We start from the raw sequence: 21,852 nt of genomic DNA on the forward strand, positions 1-21,852 counted from the left end.
GTATATGTGAACAGGGCCAGGCCCGGATGTGGTAACATCCTTCCTCTGGCAGTGCGTGCCTCAGACACGCGGAGGTGTGAAGCAGGTTTTTAAAGCAACTGCAGCCAACTATCGCATCCTCCTACTCTCCTAACATTTCTTCTTCCTCCTCCATCCTTCATTGCCAAGGCTGTTCTAGACTTCACTGCAGTAAGCAGATGCTGGACTTCATGGCAAATCAGCTCAGCTGCAGCCGGTTCTCAGGGACATTTGGGGTATACAGCTCAGTGGGTGGATTCCTGGCGCAATGGCAAACCCAAGTCCACCTTCTGCCCTGCCTGCATCTCTTAGCTTCTCTCATCCATCCATCTGCTTTATCTAAACTCCTACCCAAATCATGCGAGAATTCAGCCCCGGCTGAGAGCAAAAGTCACAGATATAAGGCAGGAAAATTAGGAATCAACATTTATTGATGATATATACAGAAGAGGTACAACACTTAGTGAAATATTATATTCGCGACTATTTCCAGTATAGAAAGAATGTCCAGTTTGTTTTATACATGAAAGTTACAGAAATCAGTTCACACCGTAAGAAAGCATTAAAACCAAATGACTACAGATAACTGTAAAGGTCTGAACTACAAAAATAGAATTAGTCTACAAAGCATTCCAGCTACAATATACAAGAACAGAGCCCGGAGTTGGGAGAAATTTTATCATCTGCATTCATTAGTTAATAAAGTGTGCTATAGTTACTGTACAGTATGTTTCAAAATCTGGGGAACTTCTTGAGAGAAACAAAAAGAACCAATCCCATTCCTATTGCTTTTTATTCCTTTCAGGTGAAACATGTGAAAATATTCCATCTCGTGACTCTCCTCCACTTTTAAGAGGAGGCAAAGGGTATCAGCAGCAGGAGCAGGCAGTGTGCCGTCCCATACGTTGTGATTCACACTGAAACACCGTAGGAGGACTCACCAAGGATACTTCCTGTGCTTTGGGACTTGATTTTGATCACTTTCCACTTAATGGGGCAAGAACATATTTATGAGAACCAGACTCAGGTACCTTGGGCATGAACCAGCTTTTGTTTGCTTTCCCACCCAAACTCTTTCAGAACCACCTTCAGCTTCCGCCCCAGAAAAGTCACTTTCTTACAGATCTCAATCATAGCTCTTAGTTCTGAAGAATTTTGCCACTGAATACACAGTTCACGTCTGCCGTAGGATCAGACCTACTTCTTGTAAAAAACAGTCCCCTGGACTTCAACCACAGTGGTTCAAGAAGCACTCAGCTCTGCACTTATTTCCAGCAGTATTTTCTAGCATATTTTCCTATCAATATCCTTTTCAAACAATGTCAAAAGCAGTGGATCCCTGCCCATGAGTCACACACTGCACAAATAGCAGAGAGGGCACCTAGCAGGAAAAATTGATTTTCCCCTTGCTCATTGTGCTAATTTAAACAGTGACTTACTGAACTTCTGGTGCTAGAGTCCCAACATGTCAAGCAAACAAGAAGGAACAAAAAAACGAATCACTCCATGTGTGCATTAGTTCTTAGTGTCATAACAAGTGCACTCATGAGCCAGCACATTGATGCTGGCATCACTTTCTCTCACTACCAGGGAAACACACACATGCAGGTACTGACACGTACCATGCCAGTCAGAGAGCTGAAAACTAGAACAAGATATTTACAATAAGTTGGCTGCATACGTTATTCTGAATGTTATCAGAACAGAATAGTCCATAATCAACTGATAAAGCAGCTACTAAGCTATGAAAACAACTCAGTTAAATGGCCAGAAGGAAAACGAAGCCAGACAAAAGAACAAAACCCAAAAGTAGAACAGAATTTTGAAAGTCAGCCTAATTTCCTACTATGGCTCAGTACACAATGACCAATTAAATTAAATTAATGCACCACTACCCATACTGTACACACCATTTCACTGAAATTACACATTGATAGCTACATTATCTACACTAAGTGCAGAGAGGCACTGGACATCATGCTTCAACAAAATGTCAGAACTGGTAACAATAAGGTTTTACAGCTATTTGAACTATTCTACCTGCAGTTCTTATTAATACCTGGTACAAGTGATCTAAAGTACAAGAAAGATTATAATACAAGGGTACATCAACACATCTTCCTACATGACTATCTGCTAGAAATTTAGCCTCCGAAACCTCAGCAGAATAACACGGCCCCACAGAGTTCTGAATAAGTGGAGAGATAGCAAGTATCAGTTACACTGGGACAGTAGTATTTGCTTTTCAATGTTTTGCTTTGAATCAAGGAGCTAGCTGGCCATAAGGAAAACTACACGTGATACAATTGTTATTAATACTTATATATATATGTATATTTTAATTCCACTCCAAACAGTTCTTTGTTCTGTAAATAAAAATAATTGTAGCCACGGCCTTAAACGCCAACAGGAATTTGTCTAACGGGAACAGAGAGCAGTAAAAGAGGAGAAATTTCCACTTGTCCTAGTCAAAAAATATAGTGTCTGATCTCTTTAAAGACATAAGAAAGCAGGAGGTATTTCTATGGATGCTACCCAATTGCATTGGTCCCATGGCGGTTTTGTTGGTCCCCTTTCAAGAAGGCAAAGATAGGTGGCCAAGTCATGAAGTCTTTCTGCAGGCTGAACTCATGTACATTGCACTGTCGCACGATGGACTGGGTACCTATTTTTTGCCTACCCAGATGTACAATTTTCTTTAATCAGTAGTATGAGTCAGTCAGTTATACATGATCAGGTCCTAAGAAAAATCTGCAGGATTTGGCAAAGGTAACACCAGGAGAAATGACAAAAATGAGGGGCGATTGCCCAAGACAGTCAATCTAAAAGATTGTTCAGGTTATTATAACATTGTTCCATAATGAACTGCAGCATTTGAGGACATCTTGAAATTCCTATTTGCTTCTTGCATTTTGTGCTTTGTTTATAATTCATCACTAAGCATATCACAGAAATATTTCATTGATCCTAAATGTTATGAGAAAACTGGTTTTGTTCTAAGATCAGCTTTAAAGGACTACCTTCCTATCTATCATACAAGGTCATATAGAAAATATAAGAAAATATTAGAGTCTGTAAATTACAGATACAGGTAATTTAGTTCAGTCTACACTGTAGTTTCCAGAGAACAAGTACAAACCCCTAAAGCCTATATTAATAACTGAATCAGTACTGAGTATAGTGTATTTAACAATATAAATACATATGCAGCTTTTTCTCATGCATTCTAGAAGCTACAGTTCACACCAGATCATAGGAAATGGGCTATATTTAAGAAAGGGGCAGGATATGTTGGGTAGGAATGTATGCAATTGTCTTTAAGAAGGAAGGACAACCTGTAGTGCACAAGGACTCACAAGCCCATGCATAACACCAAAATGGACATGCCACAATCTACAATAGCGACTGCAAAATCAATTTGTAAACACAGTTTGCACACAGTCTTTTAAAAACTGTAGAAAAGAAATAGAAAAGAAAGATAGAAAAATCCCTGCACGCTACCCTATTTATGTACATAACGATATACAGGTACCAGACAATCCAGGTTGTGCGATGCTGTCTATGACAGTTTCCCTTCATGTAGTGGTGTATGCCACAAAGTGTCATTAAAAACAATTGCAGGGCTCCTGAATTTTGAACAATCATACTAGAAGGATTGGATGCTGCAGCATCCAGCAGCATTGGCTCCGTAGCAAAACACCGATAGAGATGAAAGCGGATCAAGGTTTGGGCGAAGCAAGAAATCTCACAAGTCTTCCTGCTTCTCCCAATCCGGTGTTAGTTTGTTGGCTGTTTCCATCTTGGGCTAGTAGAGACCTACTCAGTGACTCAGTGTTATGCTCTAGGATTTTTTCATGTTCAGAGTATGGGTTTTCTGTAAGAACTCTAGCTGCAAAAGCACAACCACCTTACCCATCAGCATTTGTACTGATTCAGTAATGGGAAGCCACCAAGCCTCCCCCAGCCAAGGGGAGATATTGCTGGGATGGAGGGCACAGCCAAGGGAGAGCACAGAGCCCTGTGCCAGGGAGCCCATTCATAAGAGAAAGGGAATCATCAGCACCTGGGCTGTTCAGCTATGAGCAGTTCAGCTCATTCATAGCAGCAGACTTCAATTAACTATCAGATATAATTAGAAGGAAAAAATGAGGGAGGCACTCCTTGTACAGCATAAAGCAGTGAGTCCTGCCATAGGCATGCAGAACTGGAGCCTGTGCTTTTCTGAGGCTTACTGAAAGCTGTCTGTGGGGAGGTAAGATCAATGACTTTCAAAGGAAAATGGACTTAATACAGCATTATAGGTAAATTTTGAACTAGCACATGTCACTTAAAAATAAGGTGGTAAAGATGAACTGTCCTTTTGACACTTCTGCACTGTAATTCCTTTCCTCCCCAGTACTCTATGCCATCCTCTATTTCCAGTTATTCAGCCAATGGAAATTGGGTAAATATTTTTCCCTCAAAATCATCGATATGATTGGAGAAAAGAAAATCACTCTTCATTCAGAGAGTGTTTTCTAGCAGGAGCAGGACTGCCCACGCAGTACTATGCAGGGAAGAAAGCACAACAGCCAAGGTGAGCTACACCAGTACTATGATTAATATGAAAAATATCTTAATGGGGTCCTTACAAGTCACAGTAATAAAATTGAGGGTAATCTCTGGCTCATAACAGACTAATATTACAGTACATTTTTATAAAGTGCCCTTATTTAGCCTTCTGTAAATTAATCCAAATGCAGCAATAAGAGTAGACTAATGGAGCTACTGAAATGAGAAACAGTTACACCTTATGTCTCCACAAAAGGATTTTTCTGAGCCTGGTACTAAAGCTCAGAGCCTTTTGAAACTTATTTACAGAAGTGAATCTCAGAGGTAAGATTTAATACTGCCTGTGTTTGGGGGGATTTGTGCGATCGCTGCTGTGTTGCTACAACAAGGCTGCAACAACACAAGAGAAGGCGAGGAAACAAAGACAACCCAGACAGTTGCCAGAACAAATTTGTTCAAACACTGCTGCTGCGGTTTCTCCTATGAACAGTCGGTTCTTTTGTGTATCAGCTACCAGAAATGTAATGGCACTGGCAGTGCTGGAAAACAAATCAGAAATCCGTACCAGTTTTACTTCCACGTGCCTTTTAAAGTAGCACGTGGAATTCCATGTGCTTTGAGAAAGAAATGAAGATTAGCAGTATCTCGAGGAAAGAACAGAAAAAAAACCCACCTCAATGACAGTAATCCTTATTTGTGTGCTGAGTTTTAAACTCAATGCTGGACTTGTAGGATAATTAGGAAAAAAACAAGCATCTTAACAAAAACTTTGAGAACCGAGAATCACCTTCATCTTAAGCAGCAGACAAAGACTGTTGCCTCTGATGGGATTGTGAAATCCCTTAGTACTTAGCAGAGACAGGAAGAGACTTGACCTTTCCTGGAAGCCCGTGATTCCCCTGGATTTCAGTGGAACTTTCACGCAGCCAGAACATTGCCGGCACAGGTTTTACTACAGCAAGCATAGTTTTTCAAAGACGTAATGAGTTTCTCACTGATTCAAATGGAAGAAGCACACTTCACATCATGGCTCACATGGCTTGTGCCCTACCTATCTAAAGCACATGTGTAAGAGCCACGTGTGTTTCTCACAGTGCTGGTGCAGCCTTTGTTTTCTAAGGGAAGAAATGAAGAAAAAAAACTGCAGGAAAGAGTTCCATTTTTTTTAGCTTTAACGTGTGGTGTGCTTTCACACACTCAGTGAGTGGATATCAAGAGAATGCTGACCTAGCTTCAGCAGCGAATGCACAAAATAAGTGTGTAATTAAGCATGCAATTAACTGACTCTTCGCCTGGTTTAGACTTCTCCATGTGCCAGTGCACTGTCAGCAATGCAGAGGGCAAAAGGTATCGGCTGCACAGACAACAAGGAGCTGACAGAGAAGCATGCAGGGTGAGCATTGGAAAGAAATGTTAATTTCTCCAGGATCTGCATGGAACGCTAATCACTTTCTACTGTGTTCTTCTTTTAACATTGCCACCCCAGCCCTGGAAACAAACACAAAATGTTTGCCACATGCAAATGCATTCATCAACACCTTCTAGTGAAACTAAAAAGAGAATGGTCAGTGGTCAGCCCTGCCTGCTGAAATGTGAACTTGCATTAGCTGAAGTGGCCAGTCCCTGGGTTAGTTTCTGTTTATTTAGTTAAGTAGCAACCCAGCCTCATGTGGAATGAGCAAATCGAGAAATGCAAGCCAAGAGTGAGTTACATTTTCCCAGCAAAATGGAAAGCTTTTGATGGTTAAATACAGTGCTGTGCTGGAGTAACACTATATTAAATATTCAGCCAGGGTAAAAGCACAGAGGTTTACCAAAAACAACATTTCTCCTTCTCCCACATCCACATTTAAGTGGAGAAATGCGATTGCAATTATTTCTTCAAACATCCCTGAGTTACTGTATCTATAGAATCACTATTTTAAAATCACAGCCTGCTATTCCAGTCCCGTCAAAAGGCCCACATTTATTTTCCCCTGTGTGGGTGGAGTTTCTCTAACGTCTCATTCCTTCCTCCCCTAGTCTCCATCCGAAGAACCATTCTTCAAAAGACAGCACGTCCCAAGCGGATATGCGTAAGCACATTGTAAGTGTTTCTCAATATGCAATTTTGAGGAGCTGCCCAGTCACACATTGCTGGCATCCCTTTTCATTTCCAACCACTGAACACTTTCAAAATACAGCTAAAAGTCTACGGACTGGTTTTCCAAATTCACTCACAAGACCCGTGGTTGCTGTGGCTGCTCTTCAGGCCAGTGAGCAGGCATCCGAGCCGGGCTGCCAGGTGCTGCCCCTTGTTCACCACTGCCCTAACCAGCCACAGATATGGCGTCTTGCTCTCAGGCAGGCCTGGCGCTCCAGTGTCAGCAAGCTGCTCGCAGCACAAGCCTGCACCCTCAGAGGAGGGAAGGCTTTGGGGCACCTGCAGCCTCCCCAGGCACATCTCCGGCACTTAATCCGCAAGTAACGTTGTTTTCACCTGCAGACTAGGGCCCCAATCCCGAGATAATCTTAATACCCAGACATTCTGTTCAACACAAACAGAGCAAAGTCAGTGACCTCCTGCTTCCTACCCTTGCCATCACAAATGCACTTTCTTAAAGTATTCGCATTGGTTCTCTTACGTATTCAGAGAAGCAGCAACTGAAGGTTAGTTCTGGTTATTTTGATATCAGTGACCAAAGAAAAAAGAAGACCACCTGCCTACCACTTCTCTGGATATTCTACTGTTCTGTACATCACAAATCATCCTTAAAATGATTCACAAGACCTGTAGAAAAGGCATCCACCTCTAATACATATTAGAGGCCTACAGAATTCACAGTGGTTCTATACTTGCTAGATTATTCAAGCTGACTTGCTTAGGATCATTGTGATGAGTTGTGAGAACAAAATACAAGGACAAAAAAATATTCCACACCAATAAAAGCATGACAAGGGGTGCTCTGACAGTGAACTTCGACTTGCACATAATTAAGAGCGTGTGCAGCTTTTTCAGAGGTCTTTATATGAATGCAGAAGAGGAAAAGCACATTATATTTATATTCTAATAGCTTCTATAGAGCCAAATACAGTCCACAGTTAAACACACAACTTCTGCTTAGACCTACAACAGGTCTTGAGCACAGATGCTGAATTGCCCATGTCTCTAAATGTTTTAGCTCTTTTCTCTGCCATTTCTAAGCTCACCATTCCTGAGAACCCCTGAGAGTTCCCCCAGACCCTGCACAGGGCCCACTCTGTGGGTACAGCCTCACAGGGTCCACCTGGCTCAGATTTGCTATAGAACATCGTTAGTAGTAGAGAGGCATTCACCAGAGTCTCAAAATTGCAGAGTATTAACAAGCACCTTTAAAAACACAAGGCGATTATTGCGACTGCAATTTCTTCTGATAGGATGAATAAGCTATAGTATGTTAACAAAACACCATCTTTCTGATGCAGATGCCATGTACTCTTAGAAACTTTTCTGACAAGAGATTTATATGAATCATTACTCTGCAAAGGAGAGAAAGACAGAAGGATATATTCAATGCATTGGTCTAAATCCTATAACTCTAGCTTATTCTTCATCAGTCCAAATCCTGGCCAAACTCTAGTAACCTTAACCAGGAATTTGGCTTACTAGTAATTTCAGGATTTAGTCATTCTCTGACATATGGCATGCTTGGAAGACACACTTCATGCCACTGATGGTTACATTCAAAACTTCCCAATTTCTTAGTGTAATATACTCAGCATTTACTTACAGAGCATTATCAAGTACCCAGTCATGACATCCTTGCTCACATTCAGTAGTATCTTATTTGAGTAGCCCCTTCCCCATGAAGACTCCCTCTGACATCAGTGAAGTAGGGTGAATAATAAGGTGCTACCTACTTTGATTAAGAATGATATAATTGAGCCCATGGTGTTCTATGTTTTGTACAATTGGCATGGATTTAGGAATGATCACCCCTGCAATAATACTGCCTTGTGTTACGTGATGCACTGCGGTCACAATAAAATGTGACCTAATAAAATGGGGGTGGCATCTGCCCTGGACAGCTGATAAAAATACATCGCATGCACATGCAAATCTAAGGTCTTAATGCCAAATATTAATTGTACTAGTCTAACAAAAGGTCCGGGATCATTTATTGACTTCCACATAGTAATCTTGCCCCTGGATCTCAGTTCTGTTTGAAGTACAACTAGGCACAAAAATTCAGTGCTTCCCATGTCAGGAGCTTATTATTATTGTAACAAATAGAAAACTTTATGGACACTTTCAAAAGCTGTTTCAGCCATACAGTGCTAACTAGATCAATTATGCCACAAGAGTCACTGAATCACTAGAAGGCTTGCATGAAGTTATATTTTTCTGTAACTATTTGTGACCCTGAGTCCCTTTAGTGAGCCCTACTGGCATTATGATCTTTCCATTTTGCAGCATTTACATTCTCTGCGTCTTGAATGAACAGGAAGGCAGGTGAGAACACATCACACTGCACGGAGTATTCTTCAGCTGCATTGTCCAAACAGTAACACAAGGGAGACAGATGGTTATGGATCACTGTTTGGCAAAGACACTACATTGACTATATGAGATCTTTGCTAAGTGTCAGTTAAGAAATTAAGCAGAAACTGTAGATGTTAAAAAAAAAAGAGAGAGAGAGAGAGAGAGAAAAAATCTTCCTTGATCGTGATATCTTTTACCAGAAGAAAGCTTCAGGATTTATTAAAGATGGAGCTGGGAATCTCTTCCCTTAGTTTTCACGTTTCCAAGGCTCTTCTTCAACACTGATGTCTGCGGATTTGCCATTGGTTGCCAGTGTTACCTGCAAGTAATTATCATCAACAACTGACTTAAAGGCCAAGGCACTTTGACAAGAAAAGTCATTACTTTTATAAGGAAGATCATGATATTTACAGGAACTAGATACACCACATCTTATTATATATGAAAAATATATTTATTCAGAATTCACATCACTCACAAATAGTGAGATTCCTGTGAATTTTATATGCTGGCAAGAAAACACTAACAGTAGAAAAAATGTTTCCTATTTTCTTTGTTGTAGTTTTGTTTTTAGTAACTGTTTCAGGTTATACTCCTATCGTCTATAATTTTTTTTTCTGGGTTATTTAAGCAACAGATTTCTTCGTCTGTTTTGATCTAGGAAGTTGTACTTTTTTAGTAGAACTCCTTCACAGAGCAAGATAGCTGACGCAAGGATACAAAAAATGTACAAGGCCAGAATAATCACAGATATGTATCTATAGAATCTCATCTACAATTACACCACCTTTAAAGAAAAGGAGCAGAAGTTACGCTGTGATAGCATTGTTCATTATATCACTACTTCTTATAGAGTAGTGAAACTTTATGACTACAGTCAGACCAAAAATCCATAGTAATGCTATTTTTGTCTCACAAAAATTACAGCACATCACTCTTGGCCATAAAGATCTGTGCTATATTTTGTTTATTTTATAGTATGGTAGAAGACCTACAGTGATCTACCAACTCACGGTGAACAGTGCCCCATAGGTTGCATCCCAGAAAGAGGTACTTCAATATATACTTCAATAAAGGTAGCTCCAGACAAATGACTTTTAAAAAATGAAGAAAAAAAGATAAAATGTTGGTTTAACTTCATAAAAATGATCTAGATCTTTATAACTGCAAGAGAACCTTTCTTTTAATGTCAAATGGATAGCTTAATCTTTCCTAACTTACCTTGTAAAATAACATCCTCAGCTTCAAATGAAAACTTAAAGACAGAGATGAAATTCCCCATGCTGGATAAACTGGATGCATGGAAACATTGGGGCATGGAAACATGACAAAATGCACTGATTTTGAAATGAAGTCAAGCTTTTTCTTAGATAATGGAAGGGGAAAACATGCAAGTACAGGAATGAACAGCTTATTCAGACATTAAAATCACATCAAGTCATTCATGTGAAATGTGATAATAAAAAAAATACAAAAACGTCATGCAGTAACATCCACTCTACCCCCATGTAAAGGTACACTACTTATTAAAAATGTACATTGACCATGCAAAATTATAAACTAGTAGTATAATACACGGAGTATACTACAGACTGTAAATAGAAAGCACATGCTAGCAGATTAGCTTTTGAAAACTCTGACCAGAGTTGCAGTGAACTTTTCACTCCACCAGGACATTTGACAGGATGAAGAGAAGTCATTTCAGATTTAACGAACGGCTGTTTTGAATCCCCAAATCCTATACTCCTTTGCTTTTGATACTCTAACACTTATGAGCTGTAGACCACTTCAACATCCAAGTGCTTTGCAAATGTCAGGATATGTTCATAGCTTACAAACTGGACAGTAAAACCACATCCTCTTGGCAGCTTACAGATAGACAAATGACCCACTCAAAGTCAGTCTTATGCCCTATCCAGTAAACCCTGGCTCTGTTCATGAATTTAAAAGTGCAAAGTGAAAGCCCATAAAACAATTCAAAAAAAAAAAAAAAAAAGGGCAAAATACTTCATAAGTTACTGGTCCCAGATTTCTACTAAAGAGCATACTTAGGATGTTATACTGCACCATGAGTCCATGTCTTTGAGGTAAAACAGTAACTCAACTGATGGGAATCAGAAGAGAAACTGAAGGAGAAAAGAAAGTACAGTAAATACTGTATCAAAGGTGATTAGTTTCTAGCTTGGCATGGATCTCTGAGAGATGGAAAGGAGTATTCAGCTCCATCAACCTGATTCAGAATGATCCATGCTAACTGTATTTGTCTTAAACTCAGTGAAAATTGAATATTCTCCAAAATAAATAATTTTGAAAGAAATTAATCAAAAAAATGTTGAGATATTTCTTTTCAAGTAAATTCCTTCTTCTTTTGTTGTTTGTTGTATTTTGTTTGTTTGTTTTGTTTTCCCCAATTCAATATCACTTTGTCCACTAGCAATTTAGGTTTGGCCGGACGTTATCTAGAAGTAAGCATTTGAAAAAAAGGGTATTCTAAAGAATGCTTCCAGACAGGCCACAGACAGGTGAAAGGACTAGAAGAAAACTTTCTCTCCAATCTATGTGATTATCTGCTAAAGGACTTATTGTAAGCATTCACAGTTAGATACTGGCTCAGTTGTGGCATCTAAAAGATGCAAGAGAATCTTCTTGGTTAAATGGCTGATGTAGGCTCACTGTGTCAAAGACAATGTAGAGGATCAGATTAGAAAAATAAATTACAAATAATAATTTTTCAAAAGATTTTGAATTTCAAAAGAAATTAAAACTTCTAGCTTGTTACAGTTTCTTTCTTCTCCTTTTCATTTAAAAACTCTCTTGATTCTAAACTGCCCTGTCCTAGTGGTGGGTGCTTTGTAAACTTCTAGCCATTAACCACCCCAGCTGTCTTCTCCTTCAACCGGTGGGGTTTCTCAAGCTCACATTGCTCTGATCATGACATTATTATCACTATTAACAATCCATGTTAGTTACAGCAAGGATTAGAAAGAAAATATGATGTTTGTGTCTTAATGATCCAGGAACGATGGAAGCAAAGCGTAAGCATGCTGTATGAGTGCAGGAGCATTCAGATGCTAAAGTGCATTCAATATGTCCATCTCTGAACAGCATATCATGGAAGGCAATCAGCAAACGACAACACCTGTATTTGGATTGCAGACACCCTTCATTTGAAGTTGGCAATTAAGTTCTCTGTTGCCAAAGAAAATTAGGTAAATGTCCACAGAAGGTGATGCCATATTTTCTGTGTCTTGGCATATTCCATAATACGCTGCGTCTTGCCTTTTGATATGTAAACAATGTACATGATTTTTCTCCTCAAACGACAACTTTTACGAAGAGTGCAAAAATCATCTTTTGCTCAAACTCATTCTGGGGTTCACGGAGCTTGTTGTCACAATGTTATTTGCGGAACAATTTCAAGAATACATGCAGGTTAAAAAATAAAATAAAACAAAGCATGCACTGCTATATACATGTCTCAATATCCATAAATGTGAAAGGTACCTTGCACTCATCTACTATGACTGAGTTGTGAGCTGCAAAAACACACTGGTTTGAGTTGTTTTCCCTATGATTTTTCATGTCGTCATAGATAGACTGAGTCTTGGTCATTTCAATGTCTTCGTGCTCTTTATGATGAGAATCAATGCTGTCAAGTTCTGCCTTAGAAAGGTGGTAGACGATGCCAGCACCAAAAGAATCCCCCACTACATTGACTGATGTTCTCATCCGGTCCCTATAAAAGAAGCAAAAGGAAGAGGCTGAATGGCACAAGAGGAAGAAAAAGGCCTGAAAGCCCTGTTAATGTTGCAGTTGTTGCACTTATTTCAGAAGATTTATGGCACTGTTAGAATAGAAAGATGGTAGCTTTCAAGTGAAATTGAAAAAACTTGCCTTTCCAGAGGACGTGTTCAGGCAGGAAGGATGTGCTAACTCCCATGGCCCAGCTGCTCATTCTCATGGGTTTTGGCAAAGAGTTTGCACAAGGACACAGCCAAACTGCAGAGCTGTGCTTTGCTGAGATCTCCCTGGCGCCTACTTCTGCAGCTGAAGGTTTCAGAGTCAGGGTGCCAGACTCACATCATTGCCCTTTGTTTAATCTGAATTTATCAGGGTACGTAACACAGTCAGAGAAAAGGATTTTGGATCTGATGAAGTGTGTGATTGCTGGAATGGATTAACAAACAGCCCCTCCCCTTATTCTTAGTGAGAAAATTGTTGGGATTAAACGCCTGAAACGTCTTCATGAGATGGCTCAGGCCATCACAACTCCTCTGCTGGCACCATCTTTACAGATGGTCATCTGTCAGATGGCAGCATGCCTGCCTACACTACCGTATGGCAGCACACAGTGGATGAGCCAGCCAAATACAGGTCACAGCCTACAAAATGATGAGCCTGTGGCAGCATGTCAGTAGCAAGTGCCCCTCACTGCACAGTGTGCCAGCGGAGGCCCATGTGCTCCAATACAAAGAAGCATGTTTGTTAGCACTTTCCAGACAGGATGCCTTTCTCCTGTCTCCTATTTACAGCATGACTGTCAGCTGTGAGGTCACGGCTGTGGATCTTCCCTCATTTTAGACTTCTGCCCAAAACCTCTCAAAAAAGGGAGATGTTCTTACAGAAAACTGCAGGACTGAGTGCTCCTGCTGTCTTTCCTGCTGCAGATAGGATGCACTGCACGTTTTGAAATCATTTACACCTGCCACCTAGATGTGAAGAGCTAACAGTTTTGGTGTTATATCTCAGCTGAAGCAGCTCCCCCCAGTTTTTTTTTTAATTCCATCAAATAAGAAGTCTAATAATCTCCCCCCAAAAAGATAAACCAACAACATCCTTCCAGTTTTGTCTCACATGAATTAAATGCTTTACAGATCTCACCCCATGCCTGTGAAAACTGTTTCAAACCTTGTCAGAGTGACAGAATAGGAAAAAATTACTTTCTAAAGAGTCACTTTTAATTAAGACCATCAAATGTACTGAACCCTCCCATACAGTGCTCCAAGAACCTCTGCTTCATTTTTATTTCTGAGTAGCATTAGATTTTGAAAGATGCCGGACAAGGGAGAGATAATATAAGCGTTGCCAAAAAATGAGAGGAGAATACACAAATATAACTGAGGCATGATTCAATTTCTGACAGGGTCATTTGACCAGAAGTGTCAGCCCATATTCATATGTTACTAGCCAAGAGATTCTGTAATACAAACTGCACGCTCTTACTGAGCATTATTACACTAAGTGAGCTGATGTAGACCAGAAACTTTCTTACAACCAAACAGGCAAAGTCATAGCTGTCAGAAATGAACAGCAAAGTGCTTCTGACTTCCTTGGGGTCAGAGAACACCCAAGGAGAAGTAAGACTGAGTTTACTCTTTTGTTAAAAATAACCAACAAAATAATTCCAGCTTCTTGGAACTTTGAAAACAAAATTAATATCAGAAAGTTGCAGTCTAGTCACCTGCCCAACATAACTACTTCTGTGTTCTTCATAACAGACCCTGAGAGGAATAATGGAAAGACAAAGTTCTCTCTCAAAAGCCAACTCAGCATCTGGTAAGAGTGTGTTTTGATATTGCTGCAATGTAATTCTGAAAAACCTGATAAGGATTAATGCCTAATTTCCATGAAGTGGCATAAATACGAACTGGAAGCTTGCTTATATAGATCAGAAAGAAGAAGAACTGAATTAGGCAGGCCCTCTTGTTATTAATGTAATAGCATGTATATAGTATGCTAATGTGCAAAAAAAAAGGTTCTCCTGCTCTCTGAAAGCTTGAAAACCTTGTATATCAACCTTACTATATTTTAGAAACATTAAAATCTTAGCACACCTGCTAATACAGAGAGTTGGTGATGTGTTTAGCATTTAGGCAATTATTTCTTAGCTGTTGTAGAAAAGAGCTCCTGTGTTTTTCAGTTCAATTCATTTGATTCATAACACCTAGATATAGAGTAAGTCTGAATGTTCTGAATTTGGAACTAAGCCATGGAGCAAAGTCAGAACTCAAAGTCAGTAACAGAGTTACTGAACAAAGGTAGATGTGTAAAATACTGGATTGGCTGCCCAAGCCCGTTTTCTCTAATTCCTCTTTCCTCACTGCAAAATATCACTGTATTTGAGGTTGTGCCATGATATTTGTTAAGCCTGTCAGTCTCACATTTGGAAAGAAGCCAGCTTTTAGCTGGAGGAAAAGAAGCTTGCTTCATTGCAGCTGTTGGCATATAATTGCTGTCCTATTAAATGTCACTGCTGCGTTGTGCTTAGTTTCAAACTGAGAAAACTGTGAGGGTTGTGAAATCTTGGGAAACTTGCCTGGTGAAAGAGCTCACTTTGTGTGTGTGCGTGGGAGGGGGAAAGGTTTAGCAACCTAATCTTTAGATATTGGAGAGACTTGAGAAGAAATCGATACGGAAACCTTTTGGCTCCTATTTGAAGGAAAAACTGCCAAGCTTAAAGCCAGTCAAAAGTCAGTTTTGTGTTGCACCATGACCAAATCTTGCAAAGTTGTTTTTGGTAAGACAGCAGTTTCAGATGATGGCAGTATTGTAAAATCAATTGATAGCTCCTTTCATTGGGAATACTGAAAAATTCATACAGTAGGCCATTCAACTGCTATAAATTGAACTATTCCAAAATATTTCTACTTGTTCCAGAAAAGTGGCTTTCATAATGCCTCAAAGATTTTCTTAACTTTCTCCTCTACATTCTGCTATAAATACTGCTGTAGTTTTATTTCATGATCTAAAGAAATGGAAGAAGGCAATGTTTGTATGTAAAGAAAATATGTTTTCATGACGATTTGTTTCAGATATCTTATATAGGGTTTGTGAGCCCAACAGACTGCTCAAAAGTTGGCTTGCGTGCCTTTCTTTACCATCTCCAACGTAAGCAACATTATTTTTCATATCTCATTAGACTTCAACACAACCACTGGAAGATGTAAAACAAAGCTGTTAGCCCTTGCCAAATGCTAATTAGCACAGTATCTTAACCAGCAAACTTTGCATAACTTCACAGCAGTAGTGTCAGGACACTAGAGCTTTTCATCTCATCTTTTGTCTCCTTTCCTCTGTCTTTCACTTCTGAACCACTCTGGAGTTGCACAAGTGATTGTTAGGCCAGAAGGATCCAAAACCAAAGTTTTGTGCTGGAAGGTTCTTCTGATTGGCATTTATTTTGGAAAGATACCATAAAATATTTCTTTCTGAATTACTTACTCTCAGTCTTGCTTCCTATACTTATATTCAACACTTCTACAGCTGCGCAGCAAGGTGCTTTTATTTCTCTAAGCAGTGCTGGATAAGCCAGAAGTAATGACACCTAAGCTGAGCCTGAAAAGCAACACGTACTGCTGGATCATAACTGCTGCTAACTAACGGCTCTGAGGTTTGCTAGTGTGGGCAGAGCTTCTCAGTCCACAGGAATATTTTTAAATGACATTTCCCTAAAAAAACAAACAAACCATAGGCTTCTTTTGCACATCCTCCTACCAGCTGCAGAAACCTACCTATTTGCCCCGCTTTGAGAGCCAGTAAAAACAGATTTAAAATGAGTATGCCCTTCCCTTTGCTTCCTTCTTTCCAGCTGCAGATGTCTACAACACTTTCCTGTTTTCAATCATGACCTCAGAAATATATTAAAACCCACAGAATATCACATTTTTCTCTATGCCAGCTGCACTCTGACTACAGAACCCTGCCCTACTTTGACATTCTGAGTCATGATATCATGATATTCAGTTATACATAAAATATGTAAGTAATTTTTTCCTCTGCTTTTCCAAGTTGTAATTCTTTCATTTCTCCTTGAAACAGAATCTAGAGTTGTACACCATTCTTCACAACTCATAGTGAAAAGACAGGTAATAACAGATACACTACAGAAGAAATGTCGAAGAATTGATGAAGACCTTGAATTTTTCTCAGTAAGTAAAGATATAATTACAAGAAAATAATTTTCTGGTTTAGCTTGAAATTCTCAACACTGCTTCTGCTTCTTGCATAGTTTTAGTAGTGTATCTTGGACTGAAAGTTACTGCAAATGAGGAGCTGAGGAGGAAATGCACAAGTGGTACAGAACACTTACATCTCCTGGAACAATAGAAAAATACGTCTTTACTACGTGCAAGTATATCAGGGGAGAGATGGCTGTTGATCATAATATGCTGTGCTGCTATCTGTGAGGCATTATTAAGAAGACAAAAATGCATGATCCTTGGGCTCATACAAGAACATCCTTTGCTCATAAAAATGGACCTTATTAGCTCTGTAACAATTTCTATCCCCTGAGAAGCTGCTTTCAGTGTTTCCTTCCTTATCAAATGGTTCGTGCCTGTTTTCTCTTTTGCTTCATCTGGCAGGAGATTCTTGGAGTTGTCTAGGATCAATAGCTGAAAAGCACTGCAGACAAGCAAGCATTCCCTTCATTCTTTTTCTGCATTGAGCAGAGAAGTCAGCACAACTTACAATAGCCAGTCAACAGCAACAAGCAAACTGATGTCCTGGGTAGGGAGACCCACTGCAGTCAGGATGAGAAGCATAGTGACGAGTCCAGCACTGGGAATACTGGCAGCTCCAACACTTGCAAGAGTGGCAGTCAAACTGCAAAAACAAAAATCAAATGAAAATAGCAGGAAGAGAAATATGAACTTTTGTTGCTTAATCATGTGATCAGTAGGAACGCATTATTCTTAGATGGTTCATTTATATTTATTCATGGTACCTAAAGAGTGAAGCTGACACTGTTCAGGTCTGAACTAATCTATGAGGATGTCAGCCTGATCTAGACCTGCCAGACGGCTGGGTTTGACCCGGACAGTCCAGGTCACAGTGTGTTTATCAGATGTCTGGGTTAGAGTGCAACTTGGCCTTCCAAACCTGCAGACAGATTCCAGCAGGCAGGATGCTTCACACTGCCATCAGGCTCTGCATGTGGTGTCATCTTCTTGGGCACAGCCATCCTGAGTTGGTGAGAGAACATTTCCAAGCTCTGCCAAGCAGAGGCTCTTTGCTGGCCTTTTCATAACAGTATGCACAGGGTTGCATGGGAAAGAAGCTGACACTGTTCAGGTCTGAACAGTCTGGCTTAACCACCATATCTGAGATCACCCTCTCCCAAAGATGATATAATCTGCACGATCAATATGAAGTAACTGTGACTAGGCAAAGACTAATAAGGTCATTGTGAATTTACATCCAGGTTATCTGAATATCCCCAGTATCACATCCTGGGTTTGGTAGGAAAAAGCTAGTAACTTCCCATTCATTAGTACTGGCAGCTGGAAGGATAGGCGTCATATAGGATAGGCTCTTGTAACATTGGAGCAGAAATGTTCTGTTATGGGAAGAGAACAGTTTTCCCACATAGTCCAAAACTACCTACTGCTTAATCAAATGTGAGTCATAGCTGACAACCACAGCCTTCACTTGGTGTGAGCAGACAGAGCTAGAGCCAGTTCCTTAGAGGAGGGAGGAGGCATAACTCAGATATGGGCTTAGCTGGCTTTAATTGTCCTGATTATAATTTGGTTTTTAGAAGTGGCATCTCTGAAATTACTCTTCTCATTTATCAGGCTAGACCTGAATATACTGAATATACTGAATATACTGAATATACTGAATAGACTTGTCTTCATTAGAAGCATCACTGAATGTTTTAGAAACCTTGTTTTTACTGTTTTAGGGGCCTGGGCAGGAGGTAAAGAAATGGAAAAACTGCTGCTAGTACAGCTGGGTAAGGAACACAGAATTATATATCCTTACACAGAAACTTCTTAAGTGTTAAAAGGGCTTAATAAAAGAAAGGTGGGTGGGTGAAAACTACAGGAAGAAGCCATATTTGGCAGCCTTCATTTGTGGTTTACATTTTACTCAAAATGTTACGCCTGGTGTCTTCATCAAGTTTTCCACTGTAAATTAACTAAAGCTGCAGCAGTCATAACTTTGCCTTTGTTTCTTATTAGTCACCGTATCTAATGGGCCTTAAAACTCCATTACAGTAAAACCATCCTGAATCACTTTTACCCATTTTGAATGGGTACTTTCCTTTGTTCTTCCAGAGATAGTCCTTAATATGAAGAGCTGATATCAAAAGAATAGAGCTAGCATTCTCTGGGTTAGAGAGAAAAAGTCCAAGAGTACCTAGATTGTGCTGCAGGCAATCTCACCCTCAGGATTTTTTACATTGAGTCCATTCTTTTTTTACTGTTCACAGAAATGACCCCTTCCACACCCCCCCCCAACAAACAAACAAACAAAAAAACAAAAAAACCCAAAGACATAGACATGTTTAGGAGTATTTTTCTCTTCCAATGTATATAAACACATACGTTCTAGAAAGTTAATGCCCCATGTATCACTTGGGGCATCCCTTTATACTAAAAGGTACTGCATTGAACAAAAAAAATGCAGTTTTCACAGAGCATCTTCAACAGCAAAACTGTACAAACACCACTAGAATGCATTGAGGCTGCAAAAGATTAAAGATTAACATCACTGGAAAGCCAGGACCTACATATATGCCATTCTTTTGCACAGCATTACTAGAAATCTGTGGTTTTCACAGTGGATTTCACAGCCACTGAGAAGACAGACAAGTGAAAGCTTCACCTTTTACTGTCTGTAGAAACAAATCTTGCAGTAATTTTAAACTGACCTCACAGTAACTATCTGGCCTCCATCCAGCTCAATTCCGTTCATCTGTGCTATGAAAATGGCAGCCACAGCTTCATAAAGGGCAGTTCCATCCATGTTAATAGTTGCTCCAACAGGAAGAACAAACCTCGTTACACGCTTATCAATGCCTAGGTTTTCCTCAAGACAGCGGAATGTGACAGGTAATGTTCCAGCACTGAAGGAGAGAAAGCAAATAAGTAAAGAAGACGTCATTTTAATGTAATATATATATGAGGAAACAAAGTCAGAAATTTTGCTCTTTGTTTACTTTCTGCTTCTACTTTCAGCTGTGATTCCAAGTTTTGGCCGTTGTTTCAATTAAATCTACATTTAGCTGGAGATGGGACTGAGGCCAAGGCATGAACTTGACTTCAGGAAAGGCAAGAGCTTGAGAGATTGTAGATGAAGCTTTCAGACTCATTCATGAATTATTTCTTGCATTTTGCTTAAAGAGGCCAGTTCCTAGTGTTTTCTGATGAACAGAATTACAAGCGTAGGGAAAAATCCTAAATGTGTTTGATTACAAATTTACTTTGAAGGGAGAAGTCAGTGCTGCATTATTGAATTAAGAGAAAAAAAAAAAAAAGTAGGCAAATACATAACAAAACACATGCAGCTCCCAGATAGTGGAAGACAGGAAAGAATATCAAACATGGTCGGAGTTTAAGAAGAGATGTGAAAGACAGCTGGAAGGGAGCACCTTGCACTGATCCGTAGTGTCTAGGCTCTGTGGGAATCAGTAAGGCTATTCTATTCACTTGTTCAAAATAAAACATCTTCATCTAAAAATACTCTTGAAAACAGAACATACTCCTTCCCTGTATATGCAAATATCTTTTACTTCCCTTCCCCAGCACGTCTGCATGCCTCAGGCAAAGGGCTTGCTGCAACAAGTATGAAACCCACACAGGAGCATGTTTTGTTTCCTCACTTTTCCGTATTATCTCTGAGGTCAAGTTCACCACTAAATGAAGTTGGTTGCTGCCTGAAAAGCCATTCTGAAAACAAACCTGACCTTGAGAAATGTGTTTTAATTGATGTCTCATACAGAAGCTGAAGAACATCTGCTGTGGTTTGTTTGCTTTTCTTCATCTGAGTTGGCAGAATTTCTCAAAGGCCTTCACTATCACGTACCACTGATGCTGGTGTCATTGCCCCTACAAAAATACTAGTTTGCTTATAAAGGAATAAAGACCTATCATATTTTCTCAGAAAAATACTTACAGTATATTGTTTCTAGTGCCTTGTAATTTCAGAGGATCTCCAACACTAAAATTCATCCATTACTGCAGAGATGCTATTGATTTTGCTATTGATTTTTCTAACAGATGTTTTTAATAGATGCCAGCAAGCCAGATACACGGCACCAATCACTTGTGTTCTAGAGTCTTTACAAATATATACATGCATTTACGATTTATTTTAATTGAAGTTGATTGAATGTTTAATATTCTCTCTTTTAAGCCAAATCAGAGAGAATTCATACTTTCTAAAAACAAAGTATTGCTCTTCCATATGTTACTGTAGAGGTTATATTTATAGCAGACGGATGAAATTATACGGTGACTCAGTAACTAATATTTGCAATTCACTTTTGAAGTCAGTTTCATCATCACTTTGCCTTTTACAGTAAAGGCACTCCCATATCTTGTTAAAAGAGGAACAGAACAGAGCGTAGTTCACTAACACACATTAAAACCCAGTACAATAACTCTTCTTCTGAAATACAATTGCCACCTTACCTTTACTTCCACAGAACAGATCACCAGCACAAAATATGTATCAGCCATAGGGTAACAGTGTCACAACATACCCTGGCTGGCTCAACAGGTAGAGACTAGATAAATATCTTCCCTCTCCAGTTCTGTCACCGTGAGCAAGGACACGTTAGCAGACCACAGAAGCAAGGTTTCTTTATTAAAATAGCACAGTAAATAGTCTCCTTCCATGGTTCCTCACCCAACCAAACCGAGAGCCTTAATAGGTCTCTGTGTACAGAGTACTTGCAGCTTCCAGAGGTACCAGGTTAGATTTGTATGATGGTGATTGTTGTCACATGGTCATCTGTCTGTGGAGCTATGAACTGGTTCATATCTGTCTGGCCA

General features: G+C 39.6%; 1 protein-coding gene across 3 annotated transcripts in view; it reads right to left on the minus strand.

Moving 5' to 3' along the window:
- Window positions 1–429: 429 nt before the first annotated feature.
- SLC1A2 (solute carrier family 1 member 2) overlaps window positions 430–21,852 on the minus strand; it is an 84,653-nt gene continuing 63,230 nt past the window's right edge. For all 3 annotated transcript variants that reach the window (XM_048947756.1, XM_048947758.1, XM_048947757.1), the window contains 4 exons: window positions 19,728–19,922; window positions 17,540–17,674; window positions 12,575–12,806; window positions 430–9,389 (listed from right to left, as the gene is read on the minus strand). In XM_048947756.1, the coding sequence (XP_048803713.1) occupies window positions 9,318–9,389; window positions 12,575–12,806; window positions 17,540–17,674; window positions 19,728–19,922 (634 nt within the window). In that variant the 3' untranslated portion in view covers window positions 430–9,317. The remainder of the gene's footprint in view (window positions 9,390–12,574; window positions 12,807–17,539; window positions 17,675–19,727; window positions 19,923–21,852) is intronic.

The sequence above is a fragment of the Lagopus muta genome, chromosome 6 (assembly GCF_023343835.1).
Source record: "Lagopus muta isolate bLagMut1 chromosome 6, bLagMut1 primary, whole genome shotgun sequence".
In the NCBI taxonomy this organism is placed as follows: Eukaryota; Metazoa; Chordata; class Aves; order Galliformes; family Phasianidae; genus Lagopus; species Lagopus muta.